Source organism: Botrytis sinoallii (genome assembly GCF_014898435.1).
Source record: "Botrytis sinoallii strain Bc 23 chromosome Unknown BSIN_005, whole genome shotgun sequence".
Taxonomy (NCBI): domain Eukaryota; kingdom Fungi; phylum Ascomycota; class Leotiomycetes; order Helotiales; family Sclerotiniaceae; genus Botrytis; species Botrytis sinoallii.
The window spans coordinates 1,032,229-1,052,798 of NW_024066032.1; the positions used below are offsets into that span (position 1 = coordinate 1,032,229).

Below are 20,570 nucleotides of genomic sequence, written 5' to 3' on the forward strand. Positions count from 1 at the left end.
TTCATTCCATTCATTCCAACATTTTCCATATGGCGCTCCTTCCTGATGCCAACCACTTCACCCACGTTCCTACCCGAAAGGATATAAACCAAGCAAAATCAGCCCAAAAATAAAGAAACCACCGTCACATTGGGTTCGAGATACTTTGTGGTCTTTCCTTATTCATTCCATTCTGCCAAAATTGAATTGAGAGATTTTGTTTGGAGAGTCATTCAAACTTTCACAATCACAATACGACCCCTCCATTCACATAATTTTCCGCCCAAGAAAAAAAAGAACCATCTGCCGTTCAGCTCCTCTTTTCCCCAAAGATTCACCCTGTTTTAAAATCTATTGGTGACCGTTTCTTCTATAAATACCTTCAATACCATTCCTACATAAACTTTTACTTATCATTCATCATGGCAGAGAATTCAAGAGATTCGCCAAGCGCAGGCTTCACCGAGTCATCAGCAGCAGCTACCCCTCCACCACCAAGACCAGCGGTTCTCAAGAAACAGATTACTCGACACCCAGCTTTAAGCCCATCGATTACGAACATTCCAGTCACTCCGGGTGGTTATTTGGGGGCATACGAAACGATTCAAGCAGAAGATAAATCCATCGAGATCGACGAGCAAAACTATTTCACCCAAGGCTTTAATCAGTCTTCAATCATGGCAAAATCTCCATCCGATGCCGAGACGGGCACATTATCAAATCAAGAAGTTCTTCGCAGAATGAGTTTAGCTCCTGGTCGCGAGAGACAAAATTCCTTATCGGATCTTGATCCGCGAGCGGCGCATCCTTCATTAAATTTGACGGGAGGAATTATTTCGGCGACATTTTGTATACAACAATCTTTGATGTACAGAAAAGGCTCAGATTGGGTGAGTGCGGAGACGCGTTTTGGGGAAAATTCTGATGCTAACGATCGCATAGACATGGTCGCAAAGACATGGCGGTTCCTCGCAATTCGACTCTTTCAGATATCTTGCATCGGAAAAATCGCCATGGCATCATACACTCGTTGGCTGGACCGGAGAAATCAACTCGGTTGAGGATCTTACTCCTCCAGATACTCCTCCTCTGGGAGGTCATCCTATACAATCGCAACCTCCACAAAATAGAGTTCCTTTCAATAAAAGCTCTGCGCCAATCCCAGTTGATGGCGTTACTATGCCTCCAACACCACCAGAAACCGATGGGTTATTTGTTACTAGTGAAGATAGACAACGACTGGAAAGACAACTCGCAGATCAATCACATGGAAAGATAGTCCCAGTTTGGTTATGTGATGATGCAGATACTAGTGAGGACGGAAGTGTTTGTTTGAAAGACCAATCAAGATGGAGAAGATTCGCCGAGCATGAATTATATACTTTATTCCATTACAAACAACACGAACCGACGAATGGCCGACAAGAACGACAATCTTGGGCGGATTATTATCGAATGAATCAAAAGTTCGCAAACCGAATCCTCGAAATTTATAAACCGGGAGATATTGTCATGGTTCACGATTATCATCTTTTACTTCTTCCCAGCATGTTAAGACAACGAGTTCCACATATGAGCATTGTCTTCTATCTACATATCCCATTCCCCAGTAGCGAGTTTCTTCGTTGTTTACCGAGAAGAAAGGAGATATTGGAGGGTGTTTTGAGCGCAAATTTGGTTGGCTTACAATCATTCAGTTACACACGGCACTTTAATTCCTGTTGTACTCGTATTCTAGGATTTCCATCCACGAGCGTAGGTGTCGAAGCATATGGTGCGAGATGTGATGTAGCGGCTTTCCCAATTGGAATTGATGCGCGAAATGTTGAAAAGCTCGCTTTTGATGATCCTGCTGTTGATGAAAAGGTTGCTGCATTGAAGAAGTTGTATGCGGGCAAGAAAATCATTGTCGGTAGAGATCGTCTTGACAGTGTTCGAGGTGTTGCACAAAAGCTCATGGCCTTTGAGCGCTTCTTGGAGAATTTTCCCGAATGGCGTGAGAAGGTTGTCTTGGTACAAGTCACAAGTCCAACTAGTGTTGAGGAAGAAAGAGAGGATTCTGGAAATAAGATTGCAGCCAATGTTGCCGAACTTGTTGCGAGAATCAATGGTCTATATGGATCTTTGAGTTTCTCACCCGTCCAACACTATCCTCAATATCTCTCCCAAGAGGAGTATCTCGCTCTTCTTCGTGTTGCAGATGTTGGTTTAATCACAAGTGTACGTGATGGTATGAATACAACAAGTTTGGAGTATGTGGTTTGTCAGAAAGAGAATCACGGTCCGTTGATCATCTCCGAATTCTCTGGATCGGCTGCTGTCTTGGATGCAGCCATTCACATTAATCCGTGGGACTTCAATACCGTTGCGGAAAATATTCGACTTGCTTTGGAACTGCCCCCTTCCAAAAAAGCAGAACTTCACGAAACGTTATCCGAGTACATCTTCAGTAATGATATCACAACCTGGACAAAGAGTCTCATTCGAACATTAATCACCAAAATCAGTTCCAACAGTCATGCATTTGCAACACCCCTCTTGGATAAGACTTCTTTGTTAATCCAATACAAAGCTGCCAATAAGAGATTGTTCATGTTCGATTATGATGGTACTCTTACTCCGATTGTTAGAGATCCTGCTGCAGCTTTACCTTCTGATAAGTTGTACCGCACCCTGAAAGCACTCGCCTCCGATCCTAAGAATGCCATTTGGATTATTAGTGGTAGAGATCAAGAATTCTTAGGACAACATCTAGGACATATTCCAGAATTAGGATTCAGTGCTGAACATGGTAGTTTTATGCGTTATCCAGGGAGTCAAGAATGGGAAAACCTTGCTGAACAATCCGATATGGGTTGGCAAAAGGAAGTTATGGAATGTTTTCAGAAATATACTGAGAAAACTCCAGGTTAGTAATAGTTCTATTCAACAGATTTTTTGGAGTCTCTAGCTAACAAAATTAGGCTCTTTCATTGAACGCAAACGTTGCGCTTTGACATGGCATTACCGTCCTTCTAACCCAGAACTCGGTGAACAAATGTCTCGCGAATGTCAAAAAGAACTCATGGCTACTGTTGGTAAAGCTTGGGACGTTGAAGTTATGACTGGTAAAGCAAATCTCGAAGTTCGTCCTACTTTCATCAACAAAGGATCCATCGCCAAACGTCTTGTTGATGCTTACGGTAAAGAAGTGGGACAAGCTCCTGAATTCATATTCTGTGCAGGTGATGATACGACAGATGAAGATATGTTTAGATCTTTAAACAACAGTGAATTGGATGTAAACCATGTTTTCACCGTTACTGTGGGCGCATCAAGTAAACCAACATTGGCTAAATGGCATCTATTGGAACCATCGGATGTTATTAGTAGTATTGCACTTCTTGGAGGAGGTGATACAAATGTAGCTGATTTGGGACCGGTTAGTGTTATTGAGGGGAAAGCGCGAGAAGATATGATGGGAAAGTTGGAGGCATTAGATATGATTCCTGGCGCACCTAGTACCGGTGAAGGAAGATAGGTTATCGTATCAGGTGCAAGGGAAGGATTGTTGGGTTTGAATCATTTTGAGGTATGGGCATAGCGTCGGATGGGATAGGTCTTAGAAGGAATTATGAATAGTTAGAAGGATTATGAAATGGTCGATGGGTTGATTGGGGTGGGGGTGGGGGTGGGGGTAGATTTGGCAATTGAGGAGGTGGGGATACATGGACATACATAGGATAGGAATAAAATAGAGCGTTGTGGTGAAATATGATATGTTACGATGCGCTGTGAATAGGGTGATGGGAGTTTTTGAATATGTGAATACTGAATTGAATACTTGCCTAGTAAGTAGAAACCTCTGAATGAGTATGCAGATGATTATGCTTGTGCGATTGTGTAATATATAGGTTGATGTGATGTGATGTAATGAGGAATTTTATTATTTTAATAAATAGGTACTAGGTACTTTAATGATGGAATGATTTATTTATATCTATTTATTTATTCAGCTGGGCGAGGAGGAGAGGCGAGGGGAGAAGAAGGGGAAGAGAGAAAGATGAGAGAAGAGGGGGAGAGGGGGAGAAGAGGAGAGAGCGCGGGAATGGGGAATGGGGAATGGGGGACAGGAGAGGGGGGGAGTAATGTATTAAAGAAGGGAAGTAATAAATAGAGTAATAGATGGAGGAGGGAGAAAGGAGATTGAAGGATGAGAGAAGGAGGAGAGAGAAGGAGGGAGAGAAGGAGGGAGAGAAGGAGGAAGAGAAGGAGGGAAATTTATATGAGGTGGGTTGGGTTGAGTGAGGTGATGGGGGATGGGGATAAGGAATGGGGAATAGGGAATAGGGGATGGGAGGAGATGAGATGGAATGGAATAGGATGGGATGGGATGGGATGGGATGGGATAGGATGGATAAGATGAAATAAAATAAAATAGAATGGAATAGGATGGGATGGGAGGGGAGGGGAGGAGGGGTGGGGGTTGGGGTTGGGGTTTTGTATGATTGGTGTAGTGTTTTAGAGTGAGTGGAATTGAATGGGCGGAATGGGATGGGTGGAATGGGATAGGATGAGATAGGAGAGTGGGGATAGAGTGATTTTTATATGATATGGTGTGGTGAGAGAGGAGAGGAGAGGGGAGCAGAGTAGAGAAGAGGGCAGAAAGAGAAAGTGTATATAGTACCGTATACAGCTAGCTGTTCATCGGGTTCAAAAATTCCATGAAAAATGATTATTTGGTCCTATTTATATAAATATAAAGAGAAAGAAAATATTTTGAAACCATTAAAATTAATCAGGATTTTAAAGATAGTTTTATTATATAATAATATATTGTTTTTATATAAAAAATAATATAATTAATATATCTTTTTATATATATATATAGTTCTATTCATATAGTATACTAAGAGCAAATCACAATATCACATGATCAGATCACATGATCGTCGCTTAAGAGAGCTCTTAGCCTAGAACGGCCTGAAAATCAATTCTTTATTAGCTCTTTATTAGTTCTTTCAATCCATTCGTAGTAAGATCGACATAGTACTAGCGAAATCGAATAAGGAATAAGAAAGAAAAGCTTTATTTGATGGAATGGCCGGATTAGGAAGAGATCTACGAGAAATAAACGAAAGTGGAAAGCTAGATTAGTAGGAAAAAGCATAAAATAAGGCCTTTTCCCCTCGAATATAGAAAAAGAAAATAAGAATATCATATACTGTTTCATGAAAATCACGTGTTCATAGCTATTTAGTTGTTAATACGAGCCAGCTTCCCATAATAGACTAATATTAATCTATTCCCTCTTATATACTATATACTCATATACTAGCTCATGACCTACGATATAATATAACTAGAATGAAAAGTTATTTTGATTTTGAAATATGAGAATATTATCATCTATAAGGTTTGATTTGATTTGATCTAATCAAAAGAAAACAAAAGGTTTGAATTTTCGCTTGTTTTATTAATACATTTTAATATTTTTAGTTTGTATTAATTTTCTAAATAGATATTTTGATGAATAAAAATCGTAAAAATAGATTATTTGATTTTTGTTAAATCTTAATTGGAAATGAATAGAATTATATAGAATTTATTAAATAATATCTATTTGTTTTTAAAAAATATATATATATTTTATATAAGTTTTGATATAATTTTGGTGTTCAGTAAACAACTGTGCTCTAGTATTGTATAGTTGGATCTGAAACTAAGAAAATAATGAACAAGATGTAGTAATGATGAATGCGAATAAATGAATTTATTTTATAAAAAATAATCATATACGCCTATCTAGTTATTCATTCAGTTTCCTGAGGTCTAGATAGGTATTCCATTTAAAATCTATATCTCATATGTACACAAACTCTGTGACCGAGATTTGGAACTCGGTAAATAGAGCCAGACACAGATGATGAGAGACAGGAAAGAGAATTCCGGGAGTCTGGTTTGCGATTGCATCCTGCGATCAAGTATGTGGTTTTTGTGGATTTATTATGCCATGGATTGGAAGTATTTGGGGGGTGGTGTATGTAATCTTATGATTTTGTTGTTATCGTTTCTCCTGATGGTTTGATTTCGTTGTTGATGGTATGGTATTTCAAATATGTCAGTGTCGTGTAATTTATCTAGATTTTGGGTTGTGATGACTATTCTTGTGTTTGTAGAATAGGGGGCGATATTCTTCTATGATTGTTTTGATTTGATTTGTTTGGGGTTAAGTGTTTCGAGGATTCTTGGAATATCTTTGTGGAATAGAGTGAAAGGCGGGATGAATTGTTTGGATTGTGGAAAGAGAAGGGATTGGGAAGGGAAGGTCATGGGTTGTGTATGTATATGTATATCTTGATAGTTGTATATTGAGATAATATAGAGAAATAGTAGTACATCTCAGGGGGGGGGGGGAGGGGAGTAAATAGTCAAGTTTCTAGTGGCACACGAGTACCTACTCCAAGTAGATTCTGTAGATAGAATAGTGAAATACTCTATCTGCAATTAATTCACAACTTATCTATTGTGTCCTTTTGGGTGAATGGGAATCTATAGACTTCTCTATTTTTTCGAATAAGATAATTTCAAGATGTGTGTATATATATATACAAGAGATCGGAGTAACGAAGTTTGAGTTCTGCAACTCTGAGACAAGGATCGAGAATTTATGGAAGATATTAGATAGCATAGATACCTGTATATATTCGAGATCCTTATGTTTTGTGAAGAAATCTTCTCTAAAGTGACTTTGTCGTATTCTTGTTATTATTACTGTCATTCTATATATTATATGGTAGTTCTATTGTATTCCTTTTACTATCATTTTACGGATCACTATCATTTAATTCGCAAGAACTTTCATAATCCAATCTAACTTCATTCAAAAGAAATAGGATAAGAGAAACCCCCGAATCCGAATCCCAGAGATGTTTCTAAGCGAAGGGAAGAGAGCGTCATGCTAATATGATCATCCTGTGTGGCAAGAATACGAAGTATTAATTTATCTAACAATATTGCATAGATGATTCAGCGATTTTTATACCCGGCCTCAAGCTTTAGATCCTGTCAATGATTCACTTTTTCAGTTGTGAGTCTAGTTGTGAATTCATGGGAAAATTGAAATATCAGAGAGGGGGTAGTATGTAATGACCAAAATCTTTCTATTCTATTACTCCTTTAATTCATGAGACTCTTCACAAATCCTGCGCGAACAGGTGTTTAAAGTGCCAATTACCTCTCTATTCAACATTCTGTGTGAGTGAGTGTAAGTTCTTCTCATTATTCCCTCTTTTGAACACCACCTTTCCAGAAAAGAGGGTGTACGTTGAGTTAGTGATTTACTCATACCCGGACATCGACAGGAATGGGAGTCTATTAGGCGATGATTCATCACAGTAACGGGTAGATTGAAATGACGCTAGAAAATATTGGAATTGAGCATGAATTGTGATTACCAGGAGGAGAATAGATTCCCGTACTGTTGAGGAAGTGTTAATAGGTAAGTGGCATATATAAACTCAGGGGCGGGTTCAGGTTCTGGAAATCATGCAAAGAGAGACATTAGATGGGAGTGGAGGGTCGAAGATGAGTTTGAGATGGTTTCTATTTATTGAAATAAGTCTCCTTGATTTTGTAGTAATTATCCATGCCACATTTTGAAATCAGTACGTATATTATTCTTGGTTCGATTCGATGGATCTAGTATTTCAATCTTGTTGGGGTAGTTGGGTGCTGTCGATTTCCTGAAGATCAATTGCATAATTGTCCTAACTTTATTTGAAGACGGATATTCCTCTAATATTGGCTGAGCTCTATCGACAAGGTGATTCGGGATTAATACTCATAAGAATTGCCAGACTCAGACTCCCAGAGGTTAATCCATATCAGTTGATGCGAGTTCTCTGCTGAATATCCGGCAAAGAATTGTCGAAGTATTCCATATATGAATTTATCAGCAAGTCATACTTCAGAAGAGACTTCAAACAACTGGGTGTCCAAATTGACTCAAGAGAATGCTCGCAGTGGCCTAGAAAAAGCTTAGTCTTTCGTAATCGTCAGAATATGGAATTTTGAGATTGATAAAAATGACCTACCTTACAGCATCCTATTGTACCAGTAGCTTAACTTTCCACCCACGATCATTGATGTACCTCAAGTTAATGGTCTGGAAACAAGTCAAGTGACAAGCTTAATAGGGCTTTGAATCGCTGCTCCTTAGTTTAACCAAGATCGTCAGATAGATGGTTTAATACATACATCAATGAGTGCACCAATTCAGAAGATTCTCCAAGAAGTGTTGGAAACCATCGATAGTCTAAGTATTTTTAGATTCTGATAAAAGAATTCATGGTTGATTACTTGATATGAAATAAATCTTTAAATAAAGTCTCACAATTTTTCGAGACAACCATTCAAATCTACCTCAAATCGAAACTTCTCGTCGTCTTACGAATTCGTGTAACCACTGTTGCATCATGAATTTTGGTTGCTTTCAGGTTTCGTAGTGAGCGAGTTGGCGCCCGTTATTTTAGAGCCCTTGTACTCCCTTCCCATATCAAAGAGCGCATTTCTGATACAAATCCAACGTTTGAACGATATAAACTTAATTTCCATATAATCCACTACATGAACATATGATTTAGCATAGTGTAAAAAGATCACTATAACACCATTGTATGTGAGTTGGCGCCCGCATTATTTCAGAGCCTTTGTGCTTGGAGTGAGGATGGGAGTGCAGATACAACGGGTAAACTACTTATAACCCTCCTTCCTCCCCTTTCAGAGCCCTTTGATTGTTCCAATTAATGTCATTTAACCACCCTCATACCATAAAATACCTACTACCATATAACTCTAATACAAAACCCTACGCCATAAACTCTCCGTGATGAAGTCGACACAATGACATTATCGCTAGGCTCTATATAGAACATTATGATCGAAATACTCTTTCGCAGGTGCAAGCGCTGGCGGGTGCATCACTGACGGGGTACTGCCTATATGGAGGAGAAAAGAGAGGCGAAAATTGATCACTCTTATAAATTTTACAATAACTCAATTTACAAATAAAACTATAAGAATTAATAATATTGAACAAATCCCTAAATAATCTCCAATTATATTACTATATAAATAATTGGATTGTTGAAGGGCTTTGCCAGTGATCAATTCCGGTCTGTTTTTTCTCCTACGAATAGACTGTAAAAATGGATTTGGCAATATCTTTTGCAAAGCCATCTCTGATATCTTGAGAATATTTATAATCATTGATCAAATATTGAACAACCAGAAGATGGGTTGTAATATCAAAGGATTGAGGACTGAAATAATGCCAAATTTTGAAGTTGAGAAGTGTCCCGTCACACTGGTGAACATCAGCACGAAGCAAGACATGCTCCGCAGTATCTATCGTTCCATACATTAAAATCAGATCTAGCTTTCTAGCACCATAAGACTGAGATTTCAATTGCACTGATTAGCTTAACAGTATACTTTGTACCTAATGATAAAGCTTGTCACCCCAGACGATGTAACGTGAGTCTGCTGGTTGCTGGAAACTATGACGACGTAAGAGTCTACACCCAATCCAATATCCAAACGCCAAGTTATCAATTTTTCTCTTCCTTATTTCTCCCCCTCCTTTCCTCGCTTCGTTCATGCATTTATTCATTCATTCTATCTCATTACTCCACTCCTCCCTCTCCCTCTCCCAAAATGTCCGCCTATCACATCCCTATCAGAGCCCTAAGCCCTACCCCCTGACCGTAACCGTCTCCCTCGCCGTAACCGTCACACTCACCGTTTCGTCTCCGTCTCGTCGCACCACCCACACAACTACTCATACTAGTAATCTTCCCATCCCCTCCCACCCCCAAACAAACATTCCCAGCTGCGCTCATACTCGTCGCTACAGGCGCAGACGTCAGTGCATGCGCAGCAGCAATCGTAACACTCGTTTCTCTCGGTGGCGAGATACTCAGCGTTGTTGTTTTCAGCCCATCATCTATCGCACTTGTAGATGTGCGAACAGGAGTCGGAGAAATGGGTACAGGAGAAGGTGTAGTCTGTGCTAGACCATTACCTCCAGCTGTTGTGATAGCTGTGGGACTAGCGTTGATGATGATTATGGATGTGGTTGTCCCTGCATTTCTATCACTAGTTGTGGTTTTGGGAGCGTCACTGCCAGATCCAGAATTAGATTTAGAACCGGATCCAGCAGTAACGGGAATAATGGTTAATGCAGTTACAGCCCCATTATTCGAATCTGCAGTGTTTACACTGATGATTACAGTGCTAGCTATTTCCGTAGTTTTGGGGACATTGGCTGTGGTCCTCGGAGTTGTAGGTGTGAGGAAAGATTCTTGAATGGTGGTTTCTTTGATTGAGGATGTAGAGGTAGGTATTTTTGTGGTGCCAGAAGATGTTTCTCTTGTTTTTGTTGATGGTGTTACGGTTGTTATGAAGATTTCTGCTGTGCTAGCAGGCTGTGTGGTGGGTAGTTCGGGGAAAACTGTAGTTTGTGGCTCTGAAGATGAGGAAATCGTAGAGACCTTAGATGTCTTGATAATTGTTGCCGCTGAAGAAAATGATGATGTAGAAGAGTCAAGCTTTGTGGTTCTTACAGGTATAGATGAAGTTGAGGTTGTGGATGGAGATGAAGAGGTTGGGATAACTCCAAGAGTGGAAGATGGAACAACTGTGGTTACGTATACGAATGTAGTTTGCACAGAATCACTTGATGTCGCCTGAGACGAATCTCCCGTTATTGAGATTTGAGGAGTAATACTCTGCTCAGATGCTCCTGTGGGAGAAATTGACGCCTGAGTCACCGTCGTCCTAGACTGTGCAATAGTGCTCTGCGGTTGAGCTGTAACCTTTGAAGTCTCCTTCGTCGACAAGACACTCTCCACTAAACTTGAGGCTCCAGTAGTGCTTGATAGAACCGTAATAGGTGATAGCGTTTCCCTTATAGAAGTCTGGGGAGTGATCCCAGATGCTTCCGTTGTGATACCAACCGTGGATTCAGAATTTGGACCCAAATTACTGGAACTTTGCGGAATTCCTGTGGCTGCCGTGGTTGAGTCTTCAGTACCAAATGGTGCGACTGATATACTCGACACTGATGTCGGTACTGATGTTAAAGTTGCTGAGGAAGACCCCTTGGAAGTTTCACCCGAAGAGCTTTCTGGAGTTGCAGTAGCCTTTGAAGAGGTAGTTGGAAGCAGTGGGAATGTCGTAGTCTGAACAGAATTCAGACTCGATAGTGTCGAACTATCTAATAACGTTGAAGAAGTTTTCGTCGTAAGACTGCTCTCAGGTAAAGTGGTAGGTAGAGGCGCAAAAGTCGTAGTCTGCAAAGAAACTTGGTTTGAAGAGGAAGAACTAGCTTGTGATTCAGATGCACCCTGACTTGATGTTTCACTCTTCGTAGAAGGTTTTCCGGTGGGCGCTGTATTTAGCGGTGGAGTAATAGTAAGTGTTAATTCCGTTGCGGTTAGAATTCCGCTTCCATCTCTGGTTTCAGTATTTGAAGCTTGGCTTGATCGTGCCGGGGCTGTGCCTCCTGTACTCGATATAATTGAAGATAACAGCTGCGAAGAAGATGTAGCGGAGCTTAACGATGTCTTGGATTCGTTATCCTCGTCCGATGAAGTACTAGCAGTACCTGTTGCGCTTTTCGATCTCGTCGTCTTCGATCCCTCTGTTGATTGTACCACGGACGTCGGTGAAGTACTGCTCGACTGTGAAGAAAGCGCCGTTACACTCGTACTGGATGTGGTGGTTCCTTCTATTGACAATGTGGATTCGGGTTGAGCTGTAGAACTGATTATCGAAGAAGTGACCGTCCCAGGTAAGATAGTGATCGCGATGGGAGTAACGCTATCTCTTTTGCGTTCACCTCCTCGTATATAACTAGTGTCAAATCAGAATTATCCATCCCGGAACCACTTACACAAAGTGACCTGGGTAGAAAAGAAGTGTACTTACTTCCTACTTGTTCCATTGCGCCACAACGGACCAGCCGCACCAAGATGAGAAAGAAAAATTGTACCAAAAAGAAAGAGTGGAGGCGAGACCTTCATGATTGTAGAGATGATATTTTTTCAAGAATTATTCCGTGGGAAGTGTTTTCAGGATAAAAGAAAGGCTAGATGTGTACTAGATATATGTGCTGTGAAAGATTGCAATTTTTGGTATCAAAAATTAATGATTAACAATTTAGCAAAGAAAGTTGTGAATAAAAAATGAAAAGAAGGAAATAATCAACGACAGACAAGACACGACACAATGAATGGAACTGAGAATAGGAAAACGAATGATGAGTAGAATATGGAAATTGAAATCATGTTACCAAAAGTCTCGACTCATTCTATATACTCGAAAACTCAATTAACATGACCGAGAACGCGACCCAAACCCACTGAGTGCATTGCATTACAAACTTGTCGCTTTTCCAGAACTCCACCAGATCGACAGGTAAATAGACAACTAGCCAGTTTGCTGTACGATTCACAACAATTCATTGTAGTTTCCATCCAAGTTTCTCATCCAATAAATGCAAAATACACAACATAAAGCTCAAACATGACGTTGGCGCTTAGTAAAATTATCTCGTCTGAAAGAGTCGGGTTGTGAATCATTTGATTGGCTAGGATTAATTTCAGGGGATGTGTTTAGCGAACCCGAAAATGAGTGGATGAAACGACAAGCGCGAATGAAAAGCTTGACTCACATGAAAAATGTAACGTGAACCAGTCGGATTAAAAATTAATCGATGTGTTCAGTGGCTTGCCGATGAGAACATCGAATAGTTAGAGATTGAGGCTCAATGCTCATGTTGTGGTAGGTTACCCAAATGATGGCCATGGAACGGCTGCGCGCCTCGATCTATCGGGATCTGCGAAGATCCAATAATCTGATTTTTTGCATGAGAATAATTCTAGAGAAAAGTCTAGATGCAGATTTTGGTTAAATTAAAAAGTCGCTGAATCTAGATCTCCCAAAATAGCAAATCTTGTACGTGCATTGCCGATTTTCATTACCTCACCCCGAATCTGCCGACTTTGCTCATCCAGTCAAAGCTTGAAATACCCCGGCTGCAGCCTTTTAAAGACTCCCTCGGGATCATATCTCCTTTGTATATCCCTGAGTTTCTTCTCATTAACCTCTCCATAGCCACCAAAAACGTCTTGTTCTTCACTCGCATAATTCATATAAATGAACTGATTGTCAAGTCCCCATTCTTTTGCCAAACTGCCAAAATCATAGAGTCAGTAATTAACGTTAGATATGTCTTTAAGAAAAACAGAATCAAGCAGAGAAAGGGAGTACTGACTCAACAATTCTTTCTACAAATCGATTCAATGCCGTGAAAACTTTCTCGTCATCTTCTTCATTTTCCCATCCCCAGTTGAGGTTCATTACTATCTTCCGTTAGCTTCTTTCATATTCAGCTTTTACCCATGTCCTATCTTCCTCCTTCACTGCTCTCCCGTTATCTCTCCCCATTGTTCCCTTTACACATCTCATCTCTTCCTTAACTTACTGCTAAGTGGGCCTCCTTCCGTCTCTAAGCCCAATACGTTCCCACCCCTTTTCTGCATTTGTTCAATGATATTAAGTGAAAGAGGTTGAAGTGCCATGAATGGCATAATTCCTGGAACTTCCACGACGCGGTTTGCTTCTTCCACGAAGATATCATGAATCTTTTTGAATAGAGTGGCGTTATTCTTGAAAGTAACTGTTTTCCATCTATAACCAGGGAGAATTTGATATGTCAGTACTGATCCTAAATATTGGCAACAAACAACTTCTGATTTGAAAGAAGGTCTATCATCTTGTCTTCTTAACAAATAAATGTATATATGCTTCGAATCAGGAGCGCCAATGAAAATAAAACATAGTCATTGCAGGACGCTGACGATTTCAATCTCAGATCCGCGGAGGATTGCACATATCGCTTATTTGGTAACGCGAACAACGATTAAAGGAAGGATCACATACGCTTCTCTAAAAATAAGTCAGCACAACCACTCCCAACGTCTCATGATACGACAATGACTTGCCTTAAGAAAGCCGTCTGATTAAGTTGCACCGACAACTCCGCCATACTCGCTACTCCTGTCATATCTCCCAAACTTACTACATCGTTCAACGCATGAAAAATTGTCGCATTTGCCACCGGCTTTGCATACACGGGACCACTAAACGTCACAAATCCTCCCAAAGTCGGGACATATCCGCAACCAATATATAAATGGGCATCCTCATCAGTTGGAGCGTCAACAATAAACTGCGAAAATGCATCTGAGAGTGAAGCATTGGAAGCCAAACTGTAAAATCTAGATCCTCCCCATAAAAGTCCTTGTTCAAATGCAAATGCATCGAACCTCGTGACTATCCCGAAATTCGTCCCGGATCCGCCACGAAGGGCTTGGTATAGATCTGGATGTGATGTTGGGGATGCATTGATAATACTGCCGTCGGCGAGAACAACCTCGTAATTGAGAATATTATCGCAAGCCCATCCATATTTGCCAGAGAAATAAGATATTCCACCTCCAAGCGTGAGTCCTCCCACTCCTATTCCAGCTTCCCTTCCCCCCACTACGCTTATTCCCAATGGATCTAACACCTGATAGACATCATACCATGTATTTCCAGGTCCGATACTTACTGTTCCTCTATCTGCACTCAATTGAACTGTATTTAATTTTTGCAGATTGACCAAGATACCATTTTGTATACTGGATGCTCCAGCAAACGACGCATGTCCCCCGCTTCTCACAGCGAAAGGGCAATCCGTCAAGCGAGAAATTTTGATAGTTGTAGAGATATCTTGAGGAATGGTAACGTCGAAACGACAGCTCGGTACAACTTCGGCTTGTTGAACTGACCAATATGGGAGGGGTATGTAGGCTGGAGACGAGGGGGTGGTGAGTTTGGTGGGAGAGAGGATAGAGAGAATTTTACACTAAGTTGATGAAATTATGATAAATCAATATCGCATTCATGAATTGAGTCGTGAAACAGAAAACTCACTGCCAATTGACACTTATCAACGTCTCCGTACTCCCTGCCGAGCTCTAGAATTCGGGCATATATTGCCGGATCACCGGATTCTAGGCCTAGGTTGGTCAAATTGGCTAAATTCAAAGCTGACGGTGTAATAGCTGCGCCTAGAGAAAAGATAGTGGTAATTACCACAAACAAAGTGTCATGAAAACGCATTGTCCAAAATCCTGAGAGTATGTGTGATGCTTTGCCTCAAAAGAACTGCGAGAGTAGGATACAATTACTCTTAGAATCTACAACTACAGAATCGAAAGCCTAACGCTCGTACAGCGCGTTTATATATCAGCTGTTTACATGTGAGCGATCGCATCGCGATTGAGTTTGACCCGTGACGATCCTGTCTAAACTCAGTAAACTCAAAACCTACTTAGCCGCATTGAGCCTAGAATATGGTCAATCTCCCCGCAATTAAGCCTAAATGAGATCAGCGCAATATCACATCATTAAAGGAGAGAAATCTGAATAATAATAACTCGTTATCAGATCGGTAATCACTATTCTGCTATGATATAATTGCTAACATTACCGACTCTTAGATACTAAAATTCAAAGGAGCTTGAAAGGTATTTCCCAATAACCTCATGTAGAATTAAAGTTCCAGTCATTCTGGAGGGGAAGACAATATGCAGCAGTGCAACGGTCAGTAATGGAGGACATATCAGGGTGACCCCTTTTTATGAGCACAAAACATGCCAGAATAGGTTCGGAGTCGTGAGCGCAAAATATAAGTATTGGAATTATATGTAAGGCATAAACCCTCCGAGACATTACCAAAGTAAATGCTTTCACTGATACGGAAAAGATGAAAGAGGCCCTTGAGATGCTAAGGATCCCGCGAGAGGATCTGCCAGAGCTTTTCAAGGGGAATGGAAAGTTTAGATGGTAAGTCTCCTGCAAAATATCCAACGAAGAACACTTTCTAAATAACCGCAGCAATACAGCTTCAGCAGTCAGTTCTATGGAGCAATTACCTACACCCGTAACACGTTGTAGCGGTATCGATTTGTTACTACTAAATCTACGGCTCTGCTATCAAAATTTCCAAAGAAGCTTTTCTATCGAGACAGGATCAAAAATACGAGCAATTCAGATAGCCCATCCTCCTTAACACCTCACAGAGCGACATCACAATCGCACATGTCGTCTATACACCAGAAGTCTTCACCGAAAACTCGATGTCTGATGGTTGGAAAGTTCTTTCTTTGTATAGAAATATGTCTGCTCACATGCCAGGAAAGATCTTCCTTCACTACAGCGGTACGATCTCTCGGTCTATCATTAGTTGCCAAGACTCTAGATACATCTCACAGCCACCTGAGAAGCCCGATGCTGCGGATATCTTGAGGCTGAGATTATAAGCGGAGAAGTATCAGTTGATATCCATGGCACTGTTTTAAATAAAATCGATCAACAGGATGATGAAAAGATTGAGCAACCCATCGGATCTAATCTTGCAGGCGTTTTTCCGCTCCGGCTTTTGGGTGAGATTGCTGATGACGCTGTTGTCAAAAGTATATATGTGGATCGGTATGATGAGGCTAACCCGTGTTTCCATATCTCTCCGATTCTCTCGTTGAAAGACTTTCGCCAAGTCTAACTAGCGCGCTGTGAATGTAGGACATACGTAGATCACTGTGGATACAGATACTGCGACAGTAGAGTAGACAGCAACAGATTTCACAGTACAAGCATAGTCACCACCTAGCCCAGCAGATAGCTGTTGCTCTCCAGGTTCATGGTCGCGAACATGTCAATTCCAATAGACATATGTGGAAAGCAGTTGCCAACTACTCTACTCCGTCTAATATCCATCCAAACTCCCGTTACTTTCCCAAAAGAATGCCTCAGAGCAGCATGCACACGCTTTCCTTCCCATCTATATACCTAGTACTCTTCACACTTACCAAATTCAACAGACCATAATATCCCTCGTCAGAAGACCAACGATCAAGTATGTCACAGACCTCCTATCTCCCGTCACAAAGGCCTCCCAAATCCCTTTTTCCCAAATCTTCTACTTTTTCGTCATCTCCTAGTTCCCAATTCCCAAAAAACCACCAAACGATTTCATCCTACCTAATACTCTACTCTACTCCACTCCCCTCCGCCCCCCCCAAACGAAGCCAAAGAGGGACCCCACAACCCATTTAGCTCACTCACTCACTCACTCATCGTAAGTACATACGACATCGCATAACCCACCAATTGAATCTCCGAAATCGATTCAATTCAATCAATAAATATCTGCATTATTGCAGCAAGCAACTACGATCCGATCCGTCGATATACATAATCCCATTCAAGACCGAGGTTCATACCATTAAGACGGCTATTACTATTGCATTGCAAATCTTCCTGCATTGCATGGCAGTACATGCGTAGACTCGGCTAATGTAATGATCCCACGATGCCCATACGATGAATGTCCATACGACGGCTGAACTTCGGTTCTCGTTCTCGGTCGGACCGATCCACTCAAGTGATGTGCGGCTGGCCTGTAAGCGGACGCCCTCCTATATTTCTGTCGGTTATGCAATATCTGTGTTGGATTAATGAATCATTCTCATAGACAAGTTATACCGCTTGGCATTAAGGAGCATCATTGATTACAATTCAATGAAAGGAGTACATGAAGTTACCTAACATCCGCTAAATCCCGATCTGAGAATACCTTGAATCTCTCAGTATTTATAAAAGGGACTCTGTTCTCATCTTCTTTCAATCACCATCTTCATCAAGTTACATATACTCACTCTACCGCCATACTCCCTCTACCATCATGCTCGCCACTACGATTCTTTCATTGCTATATTTGGCATTACCAGCCAGATCAGCAACCGGCCAAGCCACAAACTTCAATATCAGTACAGCTGAGCTCCAATCATATGGATGCAATGCGGCCTGTCAAGAAATCCTATCCGTATCTAATGCTGCCGACCTCGAAATCGTGGGTACAGAATTCGACTTTGATTTCTACAGCACAGCAAACAATTTCTCTTCCTCGGCTCCAGGCGATCTTCTAAAACTGCAGCCTGTCAATAGCTCTACCCTGGATATACCCGACGGCATTGCAACTTTCCGATTCCAGTATACTTCTATAGATTTGGATGGTACAATAGTACCATCCACTGGCTTTATAGCATTTCCTTTTGCCTCACCAGCCGATGGAAGCCAAATTCCCCTGATCGCCTTCGCCCACGGTACAATTGGTGTTCATCGAGGATGCGCGCCCTCATCTTCCCCAAGTCTTTTTGATTATAGTAGCTGGGTCCCATTGATGTACAATGGCTATGCTGTTGTAGCCACCGATTACGCCGGTCTTGGAAACAACTATACCTTACACAAATATACTGCTTTCACGGCTCATGCCAATGATATATTTTATTCCGTTCAAGCAGCTCGCAAAGCATTTCCTGGCGTGTTCACAAAAGACTGGGCGAGTGTAGGGCATTCTCAAGGCGGTGGCGCCGTGTGGAAGCTATCGGAGCATCCTCTTGTACAAAAGCATACCTCTGGGTATCTTGGAACGGTTGCCATATCTCCCGCGACCAAGATTCTTGACATGGCGGTCGAGACCTTTGAACGCATAGTTCCTCGTCCTGATTTCCATCAATTTGTCGTTACTGCCGAACTTTCCCAAATGGTTTACGGCATCCAAGCAGTCTTTCCCAATTACACATCGCCATGGGTCGCCAATGAGATGAAAAAGCGGATAGAAATGGCCAATCTGATGCAATCATGTACCTTATCTTTTATGGGTCTCTCCCTAGACTTGCCACGGGACCGGTACGCAGTCGAAAATGAAACACCTGCGACTGATGAACTTTTCAAAAAATTCCAGGACATGAACGCCCCAGCACAAGGGGATCCGGCTTCGAGGCCGATATTGATCATTCAGGGCTGGAATGATACTTCAGTTCTCCCTCAAATTGTCTTAAAATCATTTCAGGCAACCGTGAAGGCAGGGAATGTTGCATATTTGAAGAGATATCCGGGACTGGATCACTCTCCGACAATCGCAGCTTCTACTCCTTTGTGGTTGGAATATCTAGCTGAGCTGTTTGCTCACAAGAAACAACCTCGCAAGTCGTCGGATACCACAATTATGCCATTCAACTTAAATGTGGCCAAGACTCCATTGGAGATTCCTTTCAACGAGGAACCTCTGTTGAGCCTACTGGGGTGAATGATAAAAAATCATGATGAGAAGGAGAAGTTTTGCAGGAAATTCATCCTCTTAAGCAATAATCTCAATGTCTCGCCGAGGCTCGTGGCACTCTTAACGGTTTTTTTCCATGCGCTTTGAAGAAATTGAGTTGAGACTGCCACTGCGCAGCCAAGGCCGTCGAAGATTTTGTAGACAGAAATTGAATCAGAATAATTTTGCCTTTACACATTAAGCTATTGAGTGCGTCTGATGTGAAGCTTGCACTCTCTAATCCTCCGCTGTAGCTATGAAGTCTTGGTGTTGATAGGTGCTAAAACTTCACGACATAGGATTCCTCAAGTAAGCAGAAGCATTTCGAGATCGAATGTGCTATAGGTAAGCTGCTTGAAGAGTAGCGAAGCTATTTCGCTCCACTCATGGACTATTGTATAGCCTGGGGATCAGCCGATGTTAATTTCCCTGGATATCTTGCGATACAAACTCGTATCAATCCGAAGATAATCATTAGAAAAGTGCTGTACAGTCTTCCACACTATACCGACGACAGCCCTTGGCTAACAAAAGATACCAGATAATATAACCTGAACACAGCCATGTTTGGCTCTGTCTTGATTAGAATAGTGACGTTGAAGATGGGCAACGGGATTGGTGATAGATGAGGATGATGAGCTTTGATGGAGTAGATTTCGCGCTGATGCTAGTGAACGATGTTGTTAGCGCTTTAAACACATGGTATCCAGTAAAGAAACGGCGTATATATATATATCTATATTATTAGAATATGTCTCATACTGATGTTTCGGATGTGGTTCACATGTGGTATACTAGCCTTTCTTCCATGTGACATATCCTGAAAATCAGCAGCTCCTATTCGAGTCATACTTAACCCTCGATTACTCAACAAGGAGATATTTACGCATATCGTGATGTGTCTCCCCCTTTAATGGATGAAGTGTGACTGTGGCTCAACAAAATTCACACCTCTGTATGCACTATACCCCGCATCAAGCATGTACGGTGGTGGATGTATTGTAGGATCACGAATCCATTGAACTTGGATAGTACCTCGGTAGGTAACTTCGGATTGCGGGGTTGAGTTGGGATTATGAAATCAATACCTAGGTAATTGATGGAATGAAGTATGATTTGGGTTGCCATGGGAGCGTGGGTAATACTGAAGCATTGAGGCTAAGGTTTGATGATGTACAGTGTAGTCTGGATTTTGCAACAATGTCTCAACTGTTGACCATGGAACTGGAAGTGGTTGGTGTTCTTCATTACGAGGTCGGCAGGTACTTGGGTAAAAGTAAGATTAGGAACCTTGGAAGTTACCTAATCGAATTTGCCACACTCTAGTCCACGAGCC

General features: G+C 41.4%; 5 protein-coding genes across 5 annotated transcripts; 3 read left to right on the plus strand and 2 right to left on the minus strand.

The window, feature by feature from the left end:
- Positions 1–401: 401 nt before the first annotated feature.
- Positions 402–3,499, plus strand: EAF02_003476 (uncharacterized protein; the record flags this gene model as incomplete). Its single annotated transcript, XM_038899524.1, has 3 exons — positions 402–869; positions 922–2,887; positions 2,943–3,499. The coding sequence occupies 3 exons, from the start codon at positions 402–404 to the stop codon at positions 3,497–3,499; spliced, it is 2,991 nt and encodes a 996-aa protein (XP_038760451.1).
- A 6,187-nt stretch (positions 3,500–9,686) lies between these two features.
- On the minus strand, positions 9,687–12,044 carry EAF02_003477 (uncharacterized protein; the record flags this gene model as incomplete). Its single annotated transcript, XM_038899525.1, has 2 exons — positions 9,687–11,874; positions 11,950–12,044. 2 exons carry the CDS (start codon positions 12,042–12,044, stop codon positions 9,687–9,689), a joined length of 2,283 nt encoding a protein of 760 aa, XP_038760452.1.
- Positions 12,045–13,037: 993 nt separating this feature from the next.
- EAF02_003478 (uncharacterized protein) lies at positions 13,038–15,192 on the minus strand (the record flags this gene model as incomplete). The annotated part of the gene is made up of 6 exons (XM_038899526.1): positions 13,038–13,215; positions 13,298–13,385; positions 13,508–13,713; positions 13,966–13,971; positions 14,028–14,935; positions 15,004–15,192. The coding sequence occupies 6 exons, from the start codon at positions 15,190–15,192 to the stop codon at positions 13,038–13,040; spliced, it is 1,575 nt and encodes a 524-aa protein (XP_038760453.1).
- Positions 15,193–15,538: 346 nt separating this feature from the next.
- Positions 15,539–16,647, plus strand: EAF02_003479 (uncharacterized protein; the record flags this gene model as incomplete). Its single annotated transcript, XM_038899527.1, is given in 6 exon segments — positions 15,539–15,779; positions 15,839–15,918; positions 15,970–16,015; positions 16,030–16,306; positions 16,359–16,563; positions 16,638–16,647. The coding sequence occupies 5 exon segments, from the start codon at positions 15,839–15,841 to the stop codon at positions 16,645–16,647; spliced, it is 618 nt and encodes a 205-aa protein (XP_038760454.1). The 5' UTR covers positions 15,539–15,779.
- A 1,168-nt stretch (positions 16,648–17,815) lies between these two features.
- EAF02_003480 (uncharacterized protein) lies at positions 17,816–19,222 on the plus strand (the record flags this gene model as incomplete). Its single annotated transcript, XM_038899528.1, has 1 exon — positions 17,816–19,222. One exon carries the CDS (start codon positions 17,816–17,818, stop codon positions 19,220–19,222), a length of 1,407 nt encoding a protein of 468 aa, XP_038760455.1.
- Positions 19,223–20,570: the final 1,348 nt, after the last annotated feature.